At 42.3% G+C, this 19,040-nt stretch overlaps 1 protein-coding gene across 5 annotated transcripts in view; it reads right to left on the bottom strand.

The window, feature by feature from the left end:
* The window catches only part of ELOVL6 (ELOVL fatty acid elongase 6), a 146,408-nt gene extending 133,615 nt beyond the window's left edge, over positions 1-12,793 (bottom strand). Inside the window, exons 1-3 of one of the 5 annotated variants that reach the window (XM_086704398.1) lie at positions 12,065-12,076; positions 11,789-11,909; positions 5,715-11,286 (exon numbers count right to left, since the gene is read on the bottom strand). In XM_086704398.1, the coding sequence (XP_086560524.1) occupies positions 9,815-10,597 (783 nt within the window). In that variant the 5' untranslated portion in view covers positions 10,598-11,286; positions 11,789-11,909; positions 12,065-12,076 and the 3' untranslated portion in view covers positions 5,715-9,814. Of the gene's footprint in view, positions 1-5,714; positions 11,287-11,788; positions 11,966-12,064; positions 12,217-12,257; positions 12,422-12,603 lie in introns of those variants that run through there. The other 4 variants (XM_086704396.1, XM_086704397.1, XM_025921837.2 and 1 more) reach the window with 4 other exon arrangements.
* Between the last annotated feature and the right edge of the window lie 6,247 nt (positions 12,794-19,040).

Genomic DNA, 19,040 nt, shown 5'->3' with positions numbered 1-19,040 from the left:
ACTGCAAATGCGAACTCCAGGCCTGGATGGGGAACTGTTGGTTTGTGACTGCAGGAATTCTCCGGGTGAAATTCCAAACTGGTCCTCTATGCATGGAGACCAAAGAAAGAGGCAGATCACTCCAGATTGGTAGGTGGCAGTTTTAATAAACAAGGGGATTTATGTATGAGGCTTGTCTTCAGAGGCTGCAAGACAAGAAGATCTCTACACCTGCCCGCCAGAATCTTAAGAGTTTGTATAAAGGCCTTCACAGGGTTCAGTCACAAATACAGTCCAGATGGTCTCAACAACACATTCCTCTCTCAAGGCTGTGTCCCTGAAGTAGCGTCTAGTGTGGGAACAATGGGAAGAACATATATCTCAAAAACAAGGGTGGGGGAAGGAGAATCCTCCAAATGCCTAGGTCCAGTTTGAGGGTTGAGAAGCAGTCATGTGCTCTCAATGACCTCCTTCAACTGAAGCTAAGACAGGAAGGAATAAGCACATGGAAATAAAATCCTCACATCCCTTGAGAACCTCTAATGGACTTTCTTGTCTCAAGAATGAGAAAACTGGGAACCTTAAAGAAAGGATTCCACTTAAGTTTCTCGACCACAAGCTCACTGCCATTCAGGTGCATAAGAGAAAATTGATGTGTGATGCTCGCTTATTTTACTTTGCTAAGAAACCAAACAGCCATGCTTCTCTCATTGAAATTAAAAAAAAAAAAAAATCATTGAGCAAGGACAAAAGACTTACTTGAAGCACAAACTTGCAAGCTCATAATGCCAACATTTTTAGCCACTATCATTTCACTTATTAATATAGAATGATTTTACCTTTAGTGTAACATAATAAAGACACTATCACACTTTCAATGAATAAATTAAATGAGATAATCTCAGGTGTTTTATAGGAAATAAATTCGTAATCAGTGTCTGTTACGAGGACTGCCTGTATTTCACACTGTTACATGTGATTGAAGATAAAGCATAGCTTCTGAAAAGTTCCAAACATTCATGGTAGAGTTGGCCTCCACACTTTTTTTTTAAACCACATATATATTAACAATGTTTTCTCTTGCTGGGATCTTTCAAATTACAGATTTCTTGATAGCAAAGTTGATGTCATACTTTCTCTTCTTTTTTCCCCTCAACGTCTCTACCTTGGTAGTGGCTCCCAGGTAATGGGCTTTTTTGTCATATTCGGAGGACTGATTGCACAGCCATTTCGGGTTACCTCACTTATACAGGAATTTAATCATGACTTCTTTTTCCCTTTTGATCCCATAGAGTCTGTGGTGCAGACAACAATAAAGGTATACTAAATATCACATACAGTCCTGGACACTGTTCTAAGGGCTTAAGGTATAATAAATTGTCTAATTCTCACAACCTGCTAAAGTAGATTCCATCATTATCACCCCCAATACTAATGCTATTATCATCTCCCAATTTAGAGATGAGGGAACTGAAGCAGAGGTGCTAATTAATCTGCTAATAAGATGGTCACTCGGCTGCTAAGTGGTTCAAAACTAGGGCTTGAATGCAGATACATACACTGGTTCCAGAGTCAATGTGCTTAACCACCACACTATAATACCACAGTGGATACTCATCACCACACCTGTGGAAAACTGAAAAATAAATGCAAATAAGAGAGTCCAGGGGTGCCTGGGTGGCGCAGTCGGTTAAGCGTCCGACTTCAGCCAGGTCACGATCTCGCGGTCCGTGAGTTCCAGCCCCGCGTCGGGCTCTGGGCTGATGGCTCAGAGCCTGGAGCCTGTTTCTGATTCTGTGTCTCCCTCTCTCTCTGCCCCTCCCCCGTTCATGCTCTGTCTCTCTCTGTCCCAAAAATAAATAAACGTTGAAAAAAAAAATTAAAAAAAAAAAAAAAGAAAAAAGAAAAAAAAGAGAGTCCAAAAATTAGCAGGAAGTCCAAGAGACTACTCCTTCTCTCTCCACATTGAACAGGAGCCCAGTCTCCCAGTCTTCTCTCCTCTCTCCCTTCCTCCCTGGGGCTGTTGACTTACAGGTTATTATAAAGAGATCAGCACAGTTGTTTCCCTTAATTCAGAGTGTGATGGAAAATACATTTCTATTTCATATACTAAAGTAGCTGTTAGATCTGTTCCCAGCTATGGAAATTTAGTGTACTAGGGTCACAGAAGTCACTCTAGAGAAGAAATTATTCACAACAAAGTAGTCATGCTGGACAAAAGCTAATATCCTTAATATATCTCAAGTGTAAGCAAACAATAGTTAACCAGGAAAGGCCTGGTACAGATAATTTACAAAAGCAAATGGAAAATAAACCCAAATAAAATTTTTGAATCTCGACAGAAATGAAAGAAATATAAATTAAAGCAATGGGACATCGCATTTTATATTAACTTATCAAAGATTTTTTAAAGGTGATCATCTTCGGTGCTAAGAAAGATGTGAAAACTGTTCTTCCTTGCTGGAGTGTAAATTGATTCAACTTTTCTAGACATCAGCCAGGCTCTAGGTATCTTGAACCTTAAAAAGAGTAACTCCCCTGGATGCTATAGTTTAGATTTATACAAAGAAAATTATCAGATAAGTAAAAAAAAATTAATATATAATCAGAGCACTAGTTCTAACAGCAAAATACTAGAAACTTAACATGTTCAACAATAAGGCAATGGTTATCTAAATTAACTGAAGCTCAAACAATAAAATATTAAGTTGCCACTGGAAAATGTACTTATGGAGGTTTCAGTGAGATGTTTATAATGTAAAGAGGGACATAAGCAACATAAAAATTTGTAATGAGATGATATGTAAATATAAGCGCCCAGCAGTCCCTGGCACATAATAAGAAACTCAGTCTGCCAATGGTAAGTACTGAATCATTTAAAGTATGTAAAAAACTTGGAAACAAGGCTGGAGGAAATGTGGCAAAACAACAGTGGATGCCTCTGGATAAGAATTAAAGATGTTTTATTTCCTGGATCTTTACATTTTCTAACGATTTCATTTCTTTTTCCCATATTTCTCACTTTAGAATGAGATAAAGAATTTAAAACTCATAAGCAAAACAAATAAATGTACTCTTTACTTCTTCACACTGCAGGAACTGACCTCGAAGAATAAGGCCATCCCTGACCCACACATTTTTTTTTTCTTCCTCTGTCCACAGTGGGTGGCTCTTTACCAATAGCTACAAAAATCTGCCTGGAAGAAAGCATGGCTGGAGGCAGCGGCAGGTGGAAACAGACTCCCAGAGTCTAGAACCAAGCTGAGAGAGTATGAGTCTCATGGAAGAGAATCAGACAGAAAGCATGCTTTATAAGAAAGGTTCCAAATCTGTGTGTCATAGTTTGAGACAAAATTGGACTATTTTAGGATAGGAACATCGATAAAGGTGACAGGCTTTCTCCACTTATGAAAGTGTTGCTAGATGAACAAGTAACGTTCAGGAAATATTTCTTAATGATTAAATTATTTATTTATCTACATAGTTTATGTTCATTATGCTCATTACAACATTTATAGGTGTTTTCGTATTCCGGCCTTATGTGTTCAGGATTTAGAAGCTAAGAGGCACTTGGGAGATCATTGACTAAAACCACAAGTTCCTGACATGTTTACAGTGCTGCAAGTTTTCAAGTGCATTACTTATTGAGTTCAAATAAGGGGATGATTGAGGCCTCAGTGACAAACTCTTCAGTGGGGCTGGAGCCCATTTCTTCTCTTTTTAACCCTACGTGCAAATCTCAACTTGTATAAGCACACTGAGCCTCATTTCCTGTTGTAAAAAAAATCAAAAAGATAATACATCAAAGGGTGGTTGGGAGGATGGAACAGTTAACATATGCAAAACATTTTAAAAGAATACTTGCAATTAGTAAACAACTATGTATCAACTATTAGGATCATTACTTGAGAATAAAGAAAATCTATCTTACTTTTTAAAGATCTTTAAATCAAGTCTGTCGAACAGTCATAAAATTGAGAGGCAACTATAGACCTGGATATTTAAAGTCCCTTTACTGGGCTTCCTTCCCTCTTATTGTAATGATAACCACTGCTAGTTAAGCTTTTAAATGCTTAACACACCCAAAGACTTCAATAGAAGCCTCACGCATTTAAAAAAAAAAAAAGGTTTCTGGAGTAACCCTTTTCATCTAGCCATTTTTTCCCCATCGAGGCTCCTAAAACAAGATCATAAAATTCTCAACTTCAAAGCATTTAGTTCCACTGAACTCACTACACCTGAAAAAGTCAATTACCCCCAGTTAGAGTGGGCCTAGGATCTTAAATTTTTTTTTACGTTTTATTAACAACACCTGATGAGTAGAAGGAATGACTGGGCAGAAAACCTTGAAGGTTGTGGCTATCGTAAACTATATGAAGATTTTTAAAAATTTATTAATAATTGGGGTAAGTCAAAGTACTAAATGTTCCATTTTTGCAGTTTTAAAATGCTTATTAAAATCGTATTATTTAACTAGTTTTAAAAAAAAAAACATTGCCAAAGTCAATTAAATGGGCACCTATTTTGCAGCAAAGTCTAAAAGTAGGTCTAGGTGAGCAAGATGCTCTTCGAATACCAAAAAACAGAAAAGAAATGGTCTATAATGGGCTATCAGGTTTCATATTTTGAAAGTCACTTTAGTATCTTTATGTATGTGTGCACTTTTGTAGGTAAATGCCTATATTTTCTTAACAAAGATACATAATAACCATGCATTTCATGGGTCTTTTCAACAGTCTTAAAAGAAAGATGTATACCGTTCCTTAAGAGTTAAGGGATAGTCAATTCAAAAATTCAGTCTTAGAACTCAAAGGATCAAATAAAAAACCAAAACATTAGCTCCAAGAATGAGTGTTAATAAAATTAAGGGTTGAGCTAAAACATTCGACATTTATCTTTAAAAAATGGAGTTACACCTATTTCACTTAAAATATGTGATCCTAAACCTAAGTAAAAACTATGAGGCCCCCTCTCCCAAAATACATTCTATCAGTGATATTCCCCTTATCATTTTGCAATTAGCTATAAAATCTTGAGAAGGAAAAATACTAAAATGGGAAATTCTGAAGGAAATAAAGGTTTTAGAAAAGTGTATGAGTACCCATCCAGCAAAACTGCTTGTAATCAGCATGCCTTATTTATCTCAGGAAAGTTTAAATCATTTTCACGTGTACATTTTGGGGGGGGGCAGACAGACTTAAAGTTAAATTTTAGAAAAATCACTGTGAGTGACTGATTAAACAGAAGTTTTTCCTAAAAATATTTGTCATTCCAATATACTAGGATAAAGAACCCTAAAACTGAAAACGGTGAGTGCTCAGTACAGAAATGAATCAGGAAAAACACAGAAGCCTGAACGTAAGAGAACTCACATGGACCCAATGCTTTGGAATGGTTTTTGCTCAACAAGCTTAAAACTACAAATTCATTTTTGACTCTAGAGCAATAATGTTTTTTCAACGTTTATTTTATTTTTGGGACAGAGAGAGACAGAGCATGAACGGGGGAGGGTCAGAGAGAGAGGGAGACACAGAATCGGAAACAGGCTCCAGGCTCTGAGCCATCAGCCCAGAGCCTGACGCGGGGCTGGAACTCATGGACTGCGAGATCGTGACCTGGCTGAAGTCGGACGCTTAACCGACTGCGCCACCCAGGCGCCCCATAGAGCAATAATGTTTTTAAAAAGGACTAATCTATTTCTAAAATAAAATTGTTGAAAGTTACATATAATTAGGGATGCTATTTAAGCTCTGAGTAACTGCCAAAAGTTACCCATTTGTACCCGCCTGTCTACACACACAATCAGAATATAGATAAAGGACAAAGTTATGAGCCTGAACGTTTCAACAAAGCTAGGTTACATTTTTGTTCAGATGTTTCTAAGGTTATCAATAGAAATGACATCTGTGGTATAGGTAGTAACTTTTCTAAGTAAATGCCTGTGCTCTTTTAACAAAGGCCAGTAGAAAGTCAATGGGGGCAGGCAGATTTGAAGGTAGGGACTAGAACATTGAACAAGAAAAGGTAAATAGCTAAAGGAAAATTTGTGGACTTTTGTCCGCTTCTTAGTAATAAAGGGCAGCTCAGCTCACCTAGGTCCATACATGAACAATAAGTGGATCACTGAGATAATGTTTAGATCATTTCAGAAAACACTGAGACCTAAAATGTGCAGATCATTGAAGCAAAGATGAATTCTTGAATTAACTGAATAGTACGACGCTCCATTTTGCTTTGTTGGGTAAAGACTGATTGGATGCTTATTTTATGCCATCCTAAGTATTCACCCACCCTTCCCCGCCCTCCACCAGCTTCTCCAGGGTCTAACTTGAAAGAATCTTCTTTTAAGGAAGTATGCAAAGCAACTCTTAGATCTGGAGTGAGTTGACTTTGGAGGTAAATGACAATAGGATCCTGATACCTTTAGAATTATCATCATCTAACATCAAAAGCAACAAGCAACAAGCCTTCTTCACAAAATTTAACAAAAGGCCTTAAGCAAAAATTTTACATCATTTATAACTAATGCTAATATAGAGATGGATAATATGATCATAAAATAATTTCCATTATCCCTGGGAATCCTAAAACACTTTGGTGTTTAAGACTGCATGAAAATACAACATTTTTAAAAAGACACATGAAACTTTAGATCACAGTTCCCACATATTTCATTACTTTCTAACACTGTAAAGTAGGTCATATTTCTCTTCTCTGTGCATTTTCTCAGACTTCTCATTTTTTTTTTTTTAATATTTTTTAATGTTTATTTTGGAGAGAGAGAGAGCGCGCAAGCAGGGGAGGGGCAGAGTGAGAGGGAGACACAGAATCTGAAGTAGGCTGCAGGCTCCAGGCTCCAGGCTCCGAGCTGTCAGCACAGAGCCTGACACGGAGCTCGAACCCATAAACTGTGAGACTGTGACCTGAGCCCCAGTCAGTTAACCAACTGAGCCACCCAGGCGACCCTCAGTCCTCTCATTCTTAACCTAGTAAATATTAGGCCAATATCCCAGTGCTTTCTAAAGTTTATTGAATGACATGCTAAATTCCTCACACTTAGGACTTCTCAATCCTAAGGCTAATATGAGCTGTGATTCCCCAAAGTGGAAGGAAGCAGGAGTATTATGTGGACATAGTATTTTCCTAGATAGATGACCAAATTTGTATTTGCTGTAGTGGCAGATTAAATGAGACTCTGGCCTTTCCCGTTTCATGGGAGTAGACTGCAGTATTCTCCAGTCATTTTTCTTATAAATGAATACAGAACATCTCAAGGATTCTAGGGATTGATGCAGAACAGTTGTCACTACAGAAAAAACAACAGCTTAATCCTATGCCTGCATTTTAGAAGTTTGACAGGCATGATGCTGTTTTGAGTAATATACTCACACACAGGCTTACAATATTTTTATGTTCTTTAATACATAAATTGTACGTCATGTTACTTTCTAAACCTCACATATAAGAAGGTATAGATGTACAATTCCTTTTAAATAGTGTTTCTTCTCATTTTTTTTCCTTAGTAAAAACCAATTTGTAGATAAAAAGGTTTTCTTAAATACTGAATCCTAAAATTGCCTACACTATCTTATAGATCCTAAAATACAAAACACAAAATATAAACAATAAAACCCTTATAACCAACGCCACCGTGGGGGGAGTGGAAAGGAGAAAGTCAGAAAAATATACAAAGCAGTGAAAGGCTGGATGTGTGAAAGATGCCAAAGGGGAGCGGGGGAGGGTTTCATGAGGTTCTAGGCAAGGCCTGTGATGACGTCACCTCACATCCATAATGTTACAGCAGTCAGCACAGGCCTCCTGCTTTCCTATTGGTGAACACCGTGTCAGCCGACATCAGAAGATAATCATCATTGGCCAGACAATTACAACTGGAGCAACTAGCATCCACCGCTGTTAGCACAAACCTGGCAGGCTGCTGAAAGAGAAGGCAGAGCCCAGCTGCCCTTCTCACTCAATGAATTTTTATGTCGCCTTGCCTTACCAGTCACCATGTGATTTCGCTTCCTTGCAAGCAGCACTTATAAATTAAATCAGCTATTAGTGAAAATAACAGGTAAAGTCCAGACATCTCATTAAGGAACAAAATGCCTTTCTTTTCAATGTTGTAAAATCACAGGGCTTTTCAGTGTAAAATTGGAAGTCAAAAATGCTATTGAGGCTAAAAGCATGCATTTTGCTCTACCTCTACCTCGTCTAATAAAATATCATCTACCAGATCATATTACCCACGGTATTTTTAACTTGACATGTAGTTTCAAGATGAGGTTTCAGGATGATTCTCCAAGGGAAATATATTTATTACTTTGCATTTCAATTGCTTATCTAATTTATTATACATGAAACTATTTGCTAGAAAATTAAAAAGGTCTATAGTATTTATCCTGTGTTTAAGACAATGACTATAGGGTTAATAATTTGTAAAAAGCAGCAATAAATAAACTTGATAAACTTGCCACAATTGAACAGTTTGGTGTTTATACAAGAACCACTCCAAAAATAAGGGGATCATAACATTAGTATGTATTAAGGTAATGAATAGGGATTATTTAAGCTCCTTTTAAATAATACTAAGTAGTGTAGACAGCATACTGACAAAACAGCACGCCTGGCCTTTCTCATAATTCTTCAAAAGACCATGTAGCTCATTTTTGAGAGATAAGTTCTAAATCTAGAAATTAATAAGATTTGTTTGAGGCTATGTCTAAGACATTTTTAAGGACAAGTGCAAATGATTGCTCAAAAGAGAGAGTAGATGTTTCACAACATTGTGTGTTTCCTCCAGAAACTATTTCAAGCCATTTTGAGTCCTGGAAAAGATAAGGCTCTGGTTTCCTAAACTTCCTCTAGCCCCAAGAGGGTCTAAGCCTTGGTTATAGAGCTCCCTTCTATTAACAAGGGAAATGAAAAGAAAATCATTTTCTTACACACCTTGTTCAAGACATTTTTGCAGTTGGGATTTTGGTGAGGAGGGCTTATAAAACTGGGCCCCTGTGATATTGGGAGAAATGCACACCCTCTGGGGTAAAAGGAGATAGCAAGACAATTAAGGTCAGGTAGACGTGCAAGGAAAGAGTAACAGCTAGCAGGATTTTTGACTGCAATATGCAAGCCAAGAACATAGGGTCAACCAAGAAAAAGGAACGGAAAAATCCCAATATAGGACTAGGATGCAGTATTCAAATGCAGTGGGAAGGCCAAACCTGTTAGGCTTCAGGTATTAACAGGTAGTGCTGGCAATAAAATGGGCACCAATCATCATTTTAACTCACTGGATAAGCATTTTCTCCAGCATCTGCGTCGTACGAAGCACTCTTCAACGTGCTCCGTATAATCACGAGTGGAATGGGACAAGAACCATGCCCTAAAGAGCTGATGAGGCACAGAGGAGGCACAGACATACTCGCAAATATTCATGTATGTAAGTAAGAGCCAGGAAAGATGTTGCCATTAGAAAGGTCTGTAAAAAGCTGTAAGAAAACCGTGGTCAAGACTCAACAGGAGAAAACAGCTTGGCGCATTTTTGCCATTTTCAGTTCCGGGGAGGGCTAGGCCCTGTCTGGTTCAGTGTGTACTTGTTGAGTGAATGGAAAGAAGAGGCGGGAAATGGTTACCTGGAGAAGCAACAGAAAGTGGCCTCAGAGAAAAGGCAACCAGTAAATAAGAGGCAATATCCACCGCTGTGGTGCAAGGGAGGGCTGGCCCACCGGGAATGGGGGCAGCCACTGCGAGGGGACGCCGGCTCCAGAAAGGCAGGTTCAATAAAGGTGCAGCAAGTAGGAGACAAGGCGGACTGGAAAACACAGAGCACACAGCGCTAATGGGGGAAGAAGATGCGCTCGAGTGGTGTGGCAAGAGAACATGACAAACAGCTGCAGAGAAGACCCGGCCCCTCAGCTGCCCCGCGGCGCAGCTTCCAGCGCCTGCGGCCTCGGGCCCCCGCCCCAGCCCCGCCTTCCGCGCCACCCTCAACGCTGGAGGAGGAAGTGCCTCCGGAGAAGGTCCCCAGGCCGCCGAGGCCGAGAGGGGGTGGCTTCCCCAGGCGCCAAGACCCTTCAGTGTCTGCACTCCTACAGAATCGAGCCTCCCCGGTGTTCAACCACCTTCCGGACCCATCCTCGGCGCTCTCCGGCCTCGCCGGCCCAGGAGGGGCTCCAGCCCCGCGCCCCAAGTGCCTGCCGCACTTCCTGGGCTTCCGAGAAGATCGTGTCCCCCAGCTGGCTTCCGGGTCTGGCCAGACGCGGCCCTCGGACCCCCTCACGCCCCGCACCCTGTGCAGTCCCCCAGCCAAGCCGCAGCGGGTGTGGGTGCTCCGGGCCCTCCACGCTCGTCCCCAACAGGCCGGGCCCAGCCGGCGCGCTGGGCGCAGGGGGCGGGCTCCGCACGCCTGCAGCCGCAAATGGCCAGCGGGCCTCGGGTGGGCCCGCGGGGCGGGAGGAGGGGGGGTGCGGCGGCCCAGCCTCCCGGGGCCAGTCGCAACTCCTGGGGACCGGAGTAAAGGAAGTTGAACCTCCCTCCACCAGCTCCGGCCCGCGGCACCCCCTCCAACAGCACCAGCCAGCCCTGACCCCCCGGCGCGCCGGCGTCTCTGGTTTCCCATTGAGGAGATGGGGGAGGGAAGGCCGGTCGAGACCGCGCGGGGCACGCGCGCTAGAGCACGCGGCGGCGGGCGAGATCCCTTGGCGCCGGAGAGCCTCTCCGCCCGACTCTCCCATCGAGCACCCAGGAGGCTGCAGGCCACTGCCCAGCTCCGGGGTGCGTTGAGCTTGCACTTTACTGATAGCCAGACCCGGGTTTATAGGGAGGAAGGGAATGTCTGCCACAGGAGCCCGGTCTACAAGGAAGAAGCGAGATGAACACACCCTCCCCTGTTAAATATTGCAAGGTGACATAGGATCGCCTCCCACACTGGGATTTTCAAAAGGACTGGCGGAGGAAACAGTAAACAAGAAAGACTCTTTCCCTATTGGAAGTTTTTTCTGGGGAAAGGCCCCCAAGGACTCTGCGGACCGAGGGGTTTTTAATCTGTGTCTCCACTCCAATCAACAGCTTCCTACTGAATTAGAACGGAGTGTGTCCAAAAGGCGTTTCCGTAAAACAGAAACTTAATAATGGCGTGGCTCCACTCGCTGGGGTTCATTCATTTTTATTACCGTTTTCATTGTCCCCTCCCCCCCGTCGCCCCCGCCTCTTAATGAAACCGGAAAGGGATCCGCGCCGGGAAAGGGGTCCAGGAAAGGAGAAATCCGGCCAGGGAGCGGTAGAGAGTAGGGCAATGAAGTAGGAGGTCTGCAAGGAGAAAGGAAGGACACGAGGGATGGGGAGAGGGCGAGGACTAGAGCGCGCAGGCGAGAGAGGGTTAAACGGAGCAGGAGATCGGGTCCTTCCTTCACTGCCTTTCACACTCAGCTTGCTGGAGGCCAAGCGACAAAATCCAAAGCTAGGTGAAAACCAGGTTGCACAGGTAGGGAATCTGGACTGTGGCATCTCTCCCGCCTTCCCAGTCGCGCAGACATCTACTCTATACACACACATGTATGATCTACGTTATATAATCTGTTAAAGATGTATGTGTAGCGACGGTTCACACAGGGGCACTCACAGACCCACGCGCTTCATGCAGCCCCAGTGGCTCCTGCACCCGGGAGACCGGAGAACTCAGCCACCACCTCTCTGCTGCCCGCGATTCATCGCTCCATTCACGCCCCGGACAGAAAATACCGACATTAAGGCACACAGCGGGGAACGCGCAGGGCTCCCGGGAAGAGTGTCACGCGAAAGCATCACCTACCAGTTTTCCTGCATCCACTGGATGGCTTCATTCTCGTTGAACTGCTTTTCGAATTCATATTCTTGTAAAGTCAACACTGACATGTTCATTGGGGCTGATCTTCGGAGTCGCTACGTGCTCTCTACACAAAATAAAATAATCTGTAAAGCGCTTGATTTCGAGTGCTCTCCTGTGGATTTTCCCCACCCACCCCCCCTAGGTTTTCCCCTCGCCGCTGGGTCTCCGGCGGCCGGCCTCTCTCAGCCTCTCTCAGCTACATCCAGGGTTGAGCATTGCCTGTGCCACGGCTCCCAGCTCCTAGCTCTGGGGTTCTCCTCCTCCCGGCGTCCGCATCCACCGGCGGAGGAAATGAATGCCTTGCGGTCTTAGTGCCCGCACGTTTGTCCATCACCCTTTCTACTTGTCTACAGGGAAATCTCCTCCCCCTCGTGCGATCGGAAAATTAACCCTTAGCGAGAGAGAGCGAGACCTCTCGGCCTGAGGGGGTGTTTTGCTGACGCGAAGGTGCCTAGGGGCGTGGAGGAAGGGCGCCGAGGAGGAAGTCGCCTCGAGGTCAACCACAATTCCCAGTCCCAACCTCGTGGGCAGCCTAGCCTGGCCTTTGAGTGTAGTTTCCTCGTGCGGGGCGCAGCCCCTAGGCGCGCGGACCCGCGAGCTTGGCTACTAGATGAGAAAGAAATAGTAAAACCTGCCGGCTGTCTCGCCAGCAGAACTCCAGGCAGGTTTGCGCTGAGATCACACGTGAAAGGAATGCGCTTCCCACCTCCTTGCTCCTGCCGTACCCTCGGGGTCCCCCACCCGCGGCTTTGACTCACCTAAACCCGCGGCGCGGCAGCCCGCAGAGCTCTGCTCAATCACCAGCGGGCTGGGGATGCGGAGGATGAAGGGGTGGAAAGTGGAGAGTGACCAGTAGCCGGAAGAGGGAGAGAGGATAAGTGGAAGAGTTAGGTTCGGGGAGAGGTACAGTTAATGAACTGAGACAAAGGGGGTAAGGAAGTTAGCAGATAGAAGAACTAGACCTACTGGTCCAATGCAAAAACTTCATTTGTATGCCTGAGAAATTTCGTTTTATACAGATGCAACAGAATCGTGTTGAGGAGAAGGCTAAGTGTAATGTTGACCCCCTACTGAACCCCCAGTCTCACAGCCATGTCCTAAACTCAGCGTCTATCTACATCCCCTCTTTCTTTTCAGAAGGAAAAGGAGTTTCTACTCAGTCCATCCCTCCACTTATTCTCCACAAGTTTGGAAAAATGAGACGTATGAGACATGGAGGTATCTAATAATTAATCTATGAATGTAATTGTAAGCTTAAAATATAATAAGGAACCTATGCTTTAAAAATTAGTTGGACATTAGGACCAAGAAGAAAATTCCCTTCTTCTGGTGCCCAATTTCCCCACCACACCTCTAGTCTAAGGAGAGGGTATTTTCATTCAAAGTCAGGTTGCTTGGAATGTCTGAAAAGTGGGAACTGGGAGAAATATCTCTAAAAGAGCAAGGTATAATAAGAAATTAAGGAAAGCGTTGTAAAAATCCAGTACAATTGGGGCACCTGGGTGGTTCAGGTTAAGCAGCTGACTTCAGCTCAGGTCATGATCTCACAGTTCATGAGTTCGAGCCCCACTTTGGGGTCTGTGCTGACAGCTCAGAGCCTGGAGCCTGCTTCAGATTCTGTGTCTCCCTCTCTCTGCCTCTCCCCCACTCGTACTCTCTCTCTCTCAAAGGTAAATAAAACATTAAAAAAAAAAAAAAGGATAAAAATCCAGTACAATATTATGTAAATCAAAGAGCTAGACTGGTTGATTAGCAAATTAATTTATAAGTTGATCCTCCCATAGATTTCATGTATAGACTTTCCTCATATCTCCATTTAAGAGTTGTCATTCCAGATATTTATGCAGTATAAGTCAGAGTGAATTTAGAAATAAAGCCCAGGGGACACTTGTGTGATTACGTTGTGCTTGGGACTTGGGCTAAGTCGTGACCTTCCTGAGTTCAAGCTCCACACCATGCTCACTGCTGTCAGGGAGAACCCGGCTTGGGATCCTCTGTCCCCCTCTCTCTGCCCGCCCCCCCCCCCCCCCAGCTTGTGCTCTCTCAAACACAAATAAAACTTTAAAAATAAATAAATAAAAATAAAGCCCAGGCCAAAAAGCTTGGAGACATTGACCTAGAAGATGGGTGAGAGATAAAGATTTTACTAGTACCCGGGACTGTGAGCAATCAATAAATATTTGTAAAGTGAATCAATTGTTGATTAAATAAATGAAAAAAAGGAGGAAAGTGAGAAAGGAATCAAATTCCAGCAAACGTTTTATTGCATATTGCAAGGATAAGTCTTTTTTGTCTTAAAAAGATTGACTTTTCAAGTTCCATACTCTTACTAGTCATGACATCAATTTCCAACCAGTATGGAAAATTCTCATTTACTATCTTTCTTACTTAAATAACAGTTTTTATCGCCTGTTTATTTTTCAAAGATGGATATGAGGTTATGTTAGAAACAAATATCTGATTTGTTCTTAACAGTGTCTAAAGAAAAATTACTCCGAAAAAGGAGATAGTTCCCCATTTTTTACCTTTAAAATGGACAATTAGAAAAAATGGTAAATGCTCGATAGTACTAAGTGGTGCTCTTCCAGGGTTTTCAGGCACTGTCAGTGACAGTAACAACTGGTGACTCTTTCTGGAAAGCAATTTGGCCACCTCTCTGATCATTTTAAACCCATTCATCCTCTGACCATTTATTCACTGGATATTCCTCCAGACTGCGCTCTTCTGAGCTCTTGAGACTCAGTGGAGAAGAAAAGAGATAGGGCTCTTGCTCTTTTGGAGCTCACATTTCAGAGGGGAAGACAGAACAATTTCATGTAGAGTGAAGTGCTAAGATGAAAATAAATCAGTATGATGTGAAGGGGTGGAAATGCTCATTTAAGCTCTTTAGGCCTCACAGAGGAGGTGCCTTTGAATTGAAAGCAAAATGACAGAGGCAGCCACCTCTCACAGCAGGTTGTAAGAAGCAAGAGCAAGTACAAAGGACCTGGGGTAAGGAATGAGTGTGCAGGTTTAAGGGCAAAAGGCTGGTGTATCTCCAGGTTATAAATTAAGAGTAACTGCCAGGCTAAAGAGACAGACACGCCAAGTCTGGAAAACCTAGTACATCAAGATAAGATAATTTGGCTTAGATTCTACCTGCAGTGGACAGGGGAGTATTACAGGGTTATTACCTGGGGAATCTTGCATGATAATTCCTAGTATTTCTGCAACTAGGAGCTTAGTCTGAAATACACTTGCAAAAACATTCTAGATGTATGTGTGAGATATTATTCAGCACTGTAATAACAAAACACTGGAAATAATGGGGGTTGCTTAGCTAAATGATGGCGTATCCTTATAATGGTATATTGTAAAGCTTTTTTTTTTTAAAAAAGGAATGGTTCTGTAGGTTGTAATATTGACAGATTCCAGATTATCTTTAAGAAAAATAAAAAAGCAAGGCAGCACATCATGTATAGTGTTACACTGAGAAAAACATCTACAATTGCATGGTTTTTGTTTGTTTGTTTGTTTGTTTTTTTCTGGAAAGACAAACAAGAATTTGTTGGTGATGTATGTTTGGAGGAACACCTGGCAGCAAAATAAGGAAAGTTCTAAAAGGTGCCTGGGTGGCTCAGTCGGGTGAGTCCACCTTCAGCTCAGATCATGATCTCACGGTTGGTTCATGGGTTCGAGCTCTACATCAGACTCTATGCTGACAGCTTGGAGCCTGGAGCCGGCTTCAGATTCTTTGTCTCCCTCTCTCTTTGCTCCTCCCCTGCTTCTCTCTCTCTCTCTCTGTGTCTCAAAAATAAATAAACATTAAAAAAAAAAAACCAGAGAGTTTCTACTTACTATTTATACTGTTTATTTTTCTGAAATATTTGAGTTTTCTTATGATGTGTTTGTATTTCATTAAAAAGATAGCCAGTAGGAATTAGCGGAGTAGTGAGATAATGGGTCATTTTTCTTTTTTTAATTTTCTATATTGAAAATTTTAATATGTAGCATAATATTAGACATAAAACATTTTAGATGGTGACTTTTCTAGGCTTATTTTAGGGGCTATTGAAGGTTGGGAAAGATGGAGGGGAAGGTTGGGAGGGTGCCCAGCAACACCACCAGGAATTTTTATGAAAAGATTTATTGTGTGTGTTCTAACCCATAACCAGATAGGTAATTAACATTGAATGTAAATAACTGAGGCTCAAAAAGTAGCAGTTAATTGATATTTAGTAGTGAAAGTTTAAACAGTAGGCCAGAGAGTAAGGAATATTTGAAAGATGGAAATTTATTGCAAAAACAACTTAATTACTGAACAAAAGATCTGAATTTCAGTGTTGACTTTATTCCAGACCTAGCTATCTGATCTTGGAAAAGTAAGGCTGTCCTTTAATTTCCTTTCCTCTATATAAAATAACAGCACTAGCCTGGATAATCTTTTTTTTTTAATTTTTTTTTAACGTTTATTTATTTTTGAGACAGAGAGAGATAGAGCATGAATGGGGGAGGGGCAGAGAGAGAGGGAGACACAGAATCAGAAGCAGGCTTCAGGCTCTGAGCCATCAGCCCAGAGCCAGACGCGGGGCTCAAACTCACAGACCATGAGATCGTGACCTGAGCCGAAGTCGGACGCTTAACCAACTGAGCCACCCAGGCGCCCCTAGCCTGGATAATCTTGATACCAGCTCAAAATTTCTCTGGCACAGAAATATGTTAAAACATACACACCGTTTCTGGGCTCTTCTTATAATATTAACCTGCTTTTCCAGAACTCTATTCCGTAGGCAGAATTTACTCAATCTGAACCATTTGAGATCCTCTGAGCATCTTACATTTGGGCTCTTTTTCTTCCATAATTCCCTCTGCTCGGAATACCTTTCCATCACAACTCCCCATTTCTTTAGACACTCACAACTCTTTAGACACTCACAAGCTACTCCGTACTCAAGGCCTTTCTTGTTCACAGAGATTATCTATCTGTCTCTTGCCTCTTATGCTTTTGAAGCTCTTGTTAGCACAACTCTTAAGGTCCTGCTTGATCCATCCACTTCCATGTGGGAGATTATAAATTTCCTTAAGGGCAGGGGCAATTTTTTTTTTTGTTGTATTAGTTTCCTAGAACCGCTGTAATAAATGACCACAAACCACCACATCACCCAGACTTGTGTAGCTCTGTTTATTGGAGATATTTTCAAAAAGATGGATGGCACATGGTTTTGTGAAAGAGAAATGCTTTTTGTGTTCTTAATATTGCAAATTTAAAAACTCATCCATAAACTGATACCTGCCCTAGAGGAGAAAAATCGTTATTTGGTTTCTCAACATTTTCACTTTAGACCTCTCTGAAAATTCTAAATTCTAGAAAGATTTTTGTTTTCCTCAAAGACATAATTTATTTACACACCAAAGAGGCCAAGGAACTTTTAACCAACCCTCAACCCCTTCCTGAGCAAAATCTGACAGAACAGAGATGACCCTCCACCTCCTTATGAGATTTTTGGTTGGAACACTGATGTTGAGACCCAGGCCTTCCTTCAAGACTCTGGCAGGACTAAGCCCTCTCCCAGGCAGTGGGAGGGACAAGCTGAGCCAGGCATCTACCCTCTGATCCTGTCACCCACTACTCTCCAGTGATCTAATGGGACACCCAGGGTTGTATCCCCAATCTCCCTCTCAGAATTCTGAATATCTCCTTCCCTTGACCTTGCGTTTTGGGGTAGGCCTAGGTTACCTCAGACTCTTTTCCAAATAGACATGTTTTTTGTTTTTGTTTTTGTTTTTAATTTGAGAGAGAGAGAGCGAGCGAGCAAATAGACCTGTCTTAAAAGATCTCACCATACTGACAAATGCTCCTTATTGATCTTGGAGCGAATTGAGGTAAACATAAAAGACATCAATTATTCTATGTAAATAAGAGAAGTGCAGATAATTAGGTCAAAATAGAGTCACACTCCACAATGAATACCTATGAAAGTTTAATTAAATGAGCAGGGAGCACAGCAGTTCATGAGGAAGAAATCTGACTTAAGAAAATGTAATAAGAGAATGTGACGGGTGCTCAAAAGTCCAGTTTTACTCTGGGGTTTGCACAACACTGTCAGCATGTGCCTTCCACACTGAAGACTGTTTCTGCCTGGAAACGTGAGTTTGCAAACCAAGACCCTTAACTTTGGTAGTGGGTAGCAGAGGGCAATGAAGTTCCAGGGAAGGAGTTTGTCTTGGCCTTTGGAGGCTCAGGGCCTTTCCTGTCTGGGAAAGATCAGTGGCATGATGGGTTTCTACCTCTCTTGTGCTTTCCTTATTTCAGATGTTTTCTGATACACTTCCCCTATATACATTCAATACACAGAATTATTCTGTAGTACAAAAATGTATCTGATATATAAATCAAAACCTAAAGAACACTATTTTTTTTAAAAAAGATTTTTTTTTTAACATTTATTTATTTTTGAGACAGAGGGAGACAAAGCATGAACGGGGGAGGGTCAGGGAGAGGGAGACACAGAATCTGAAACAGACTCCAGGCACTGAGCTGTCAGCACAGAGCCCGACGCGGGGCTCGAACTCACGGGCCACGAGATCATGACCTGAGCCGATGCGGGCCGCTTAACCGACTGAGCCACCCAGGCACCCCTAAAGAACACTATTTGATAATGAAAGCAGATTTCTCATTATTGCTATTAAGGCCATAGCGCCCCTGGAGGAAAATTGGGCAACCTGCATGTGAAGGGAAACCTTTAACTTTTACAATATTATTATTATGATCTTTCTCTCTCTCTCTCTCTCTCTCTCTCTCTTTAAAGTTTATTTATTTTGAGAGAGAGAGAGGCAGGGAGAGAGGGAGAGAGAGAATCTCAAGCAAGCTTCATGTCATCAGCACAGAGCTCAACGCGGTGCTCCAACCCACGAACTGTGAGATCACAACCTGAGCGGAAATCAAGAGTTGGACCCTCAACCAACTGAGCCACCCAGGCACCCCGATCTTTCTCTCTCTCTATCTGAATATATGTATTAATTACCTTGCTGTTAGGAATTTTCACGTACTCCTCATTATATGTGTTAATAGAAACAGAGAAGATGCATGGAAAGCATCTAATGATGAATAAACTTCTTTGAATTCCCAAGAAATACCAAGACCCTTTCCTGCTATCTGGTTCAAACTACACAGGAGGCCTCAAGAAAGGTGAGGATCTCAGTGGGTCTCTTTCCC

This window comes from Puma concolor, chromosome B1, assembly GCF_028749965.1.
Source record: "Puma concolor isolate L17-30 chromosome B1, mPumCon1.1.hap2, whole genome shotgun sequence".
NCBI lineage: Eukaryota > Metazoa > Chordata > Mammalia > Carnivora > Felidae > Puma > Puma concolor.
The sequence above is the reverse complement of the archived record's forward strand: the minus strand, read 5'-3'. Positions and strand labels throughout refer to the sequence as shown.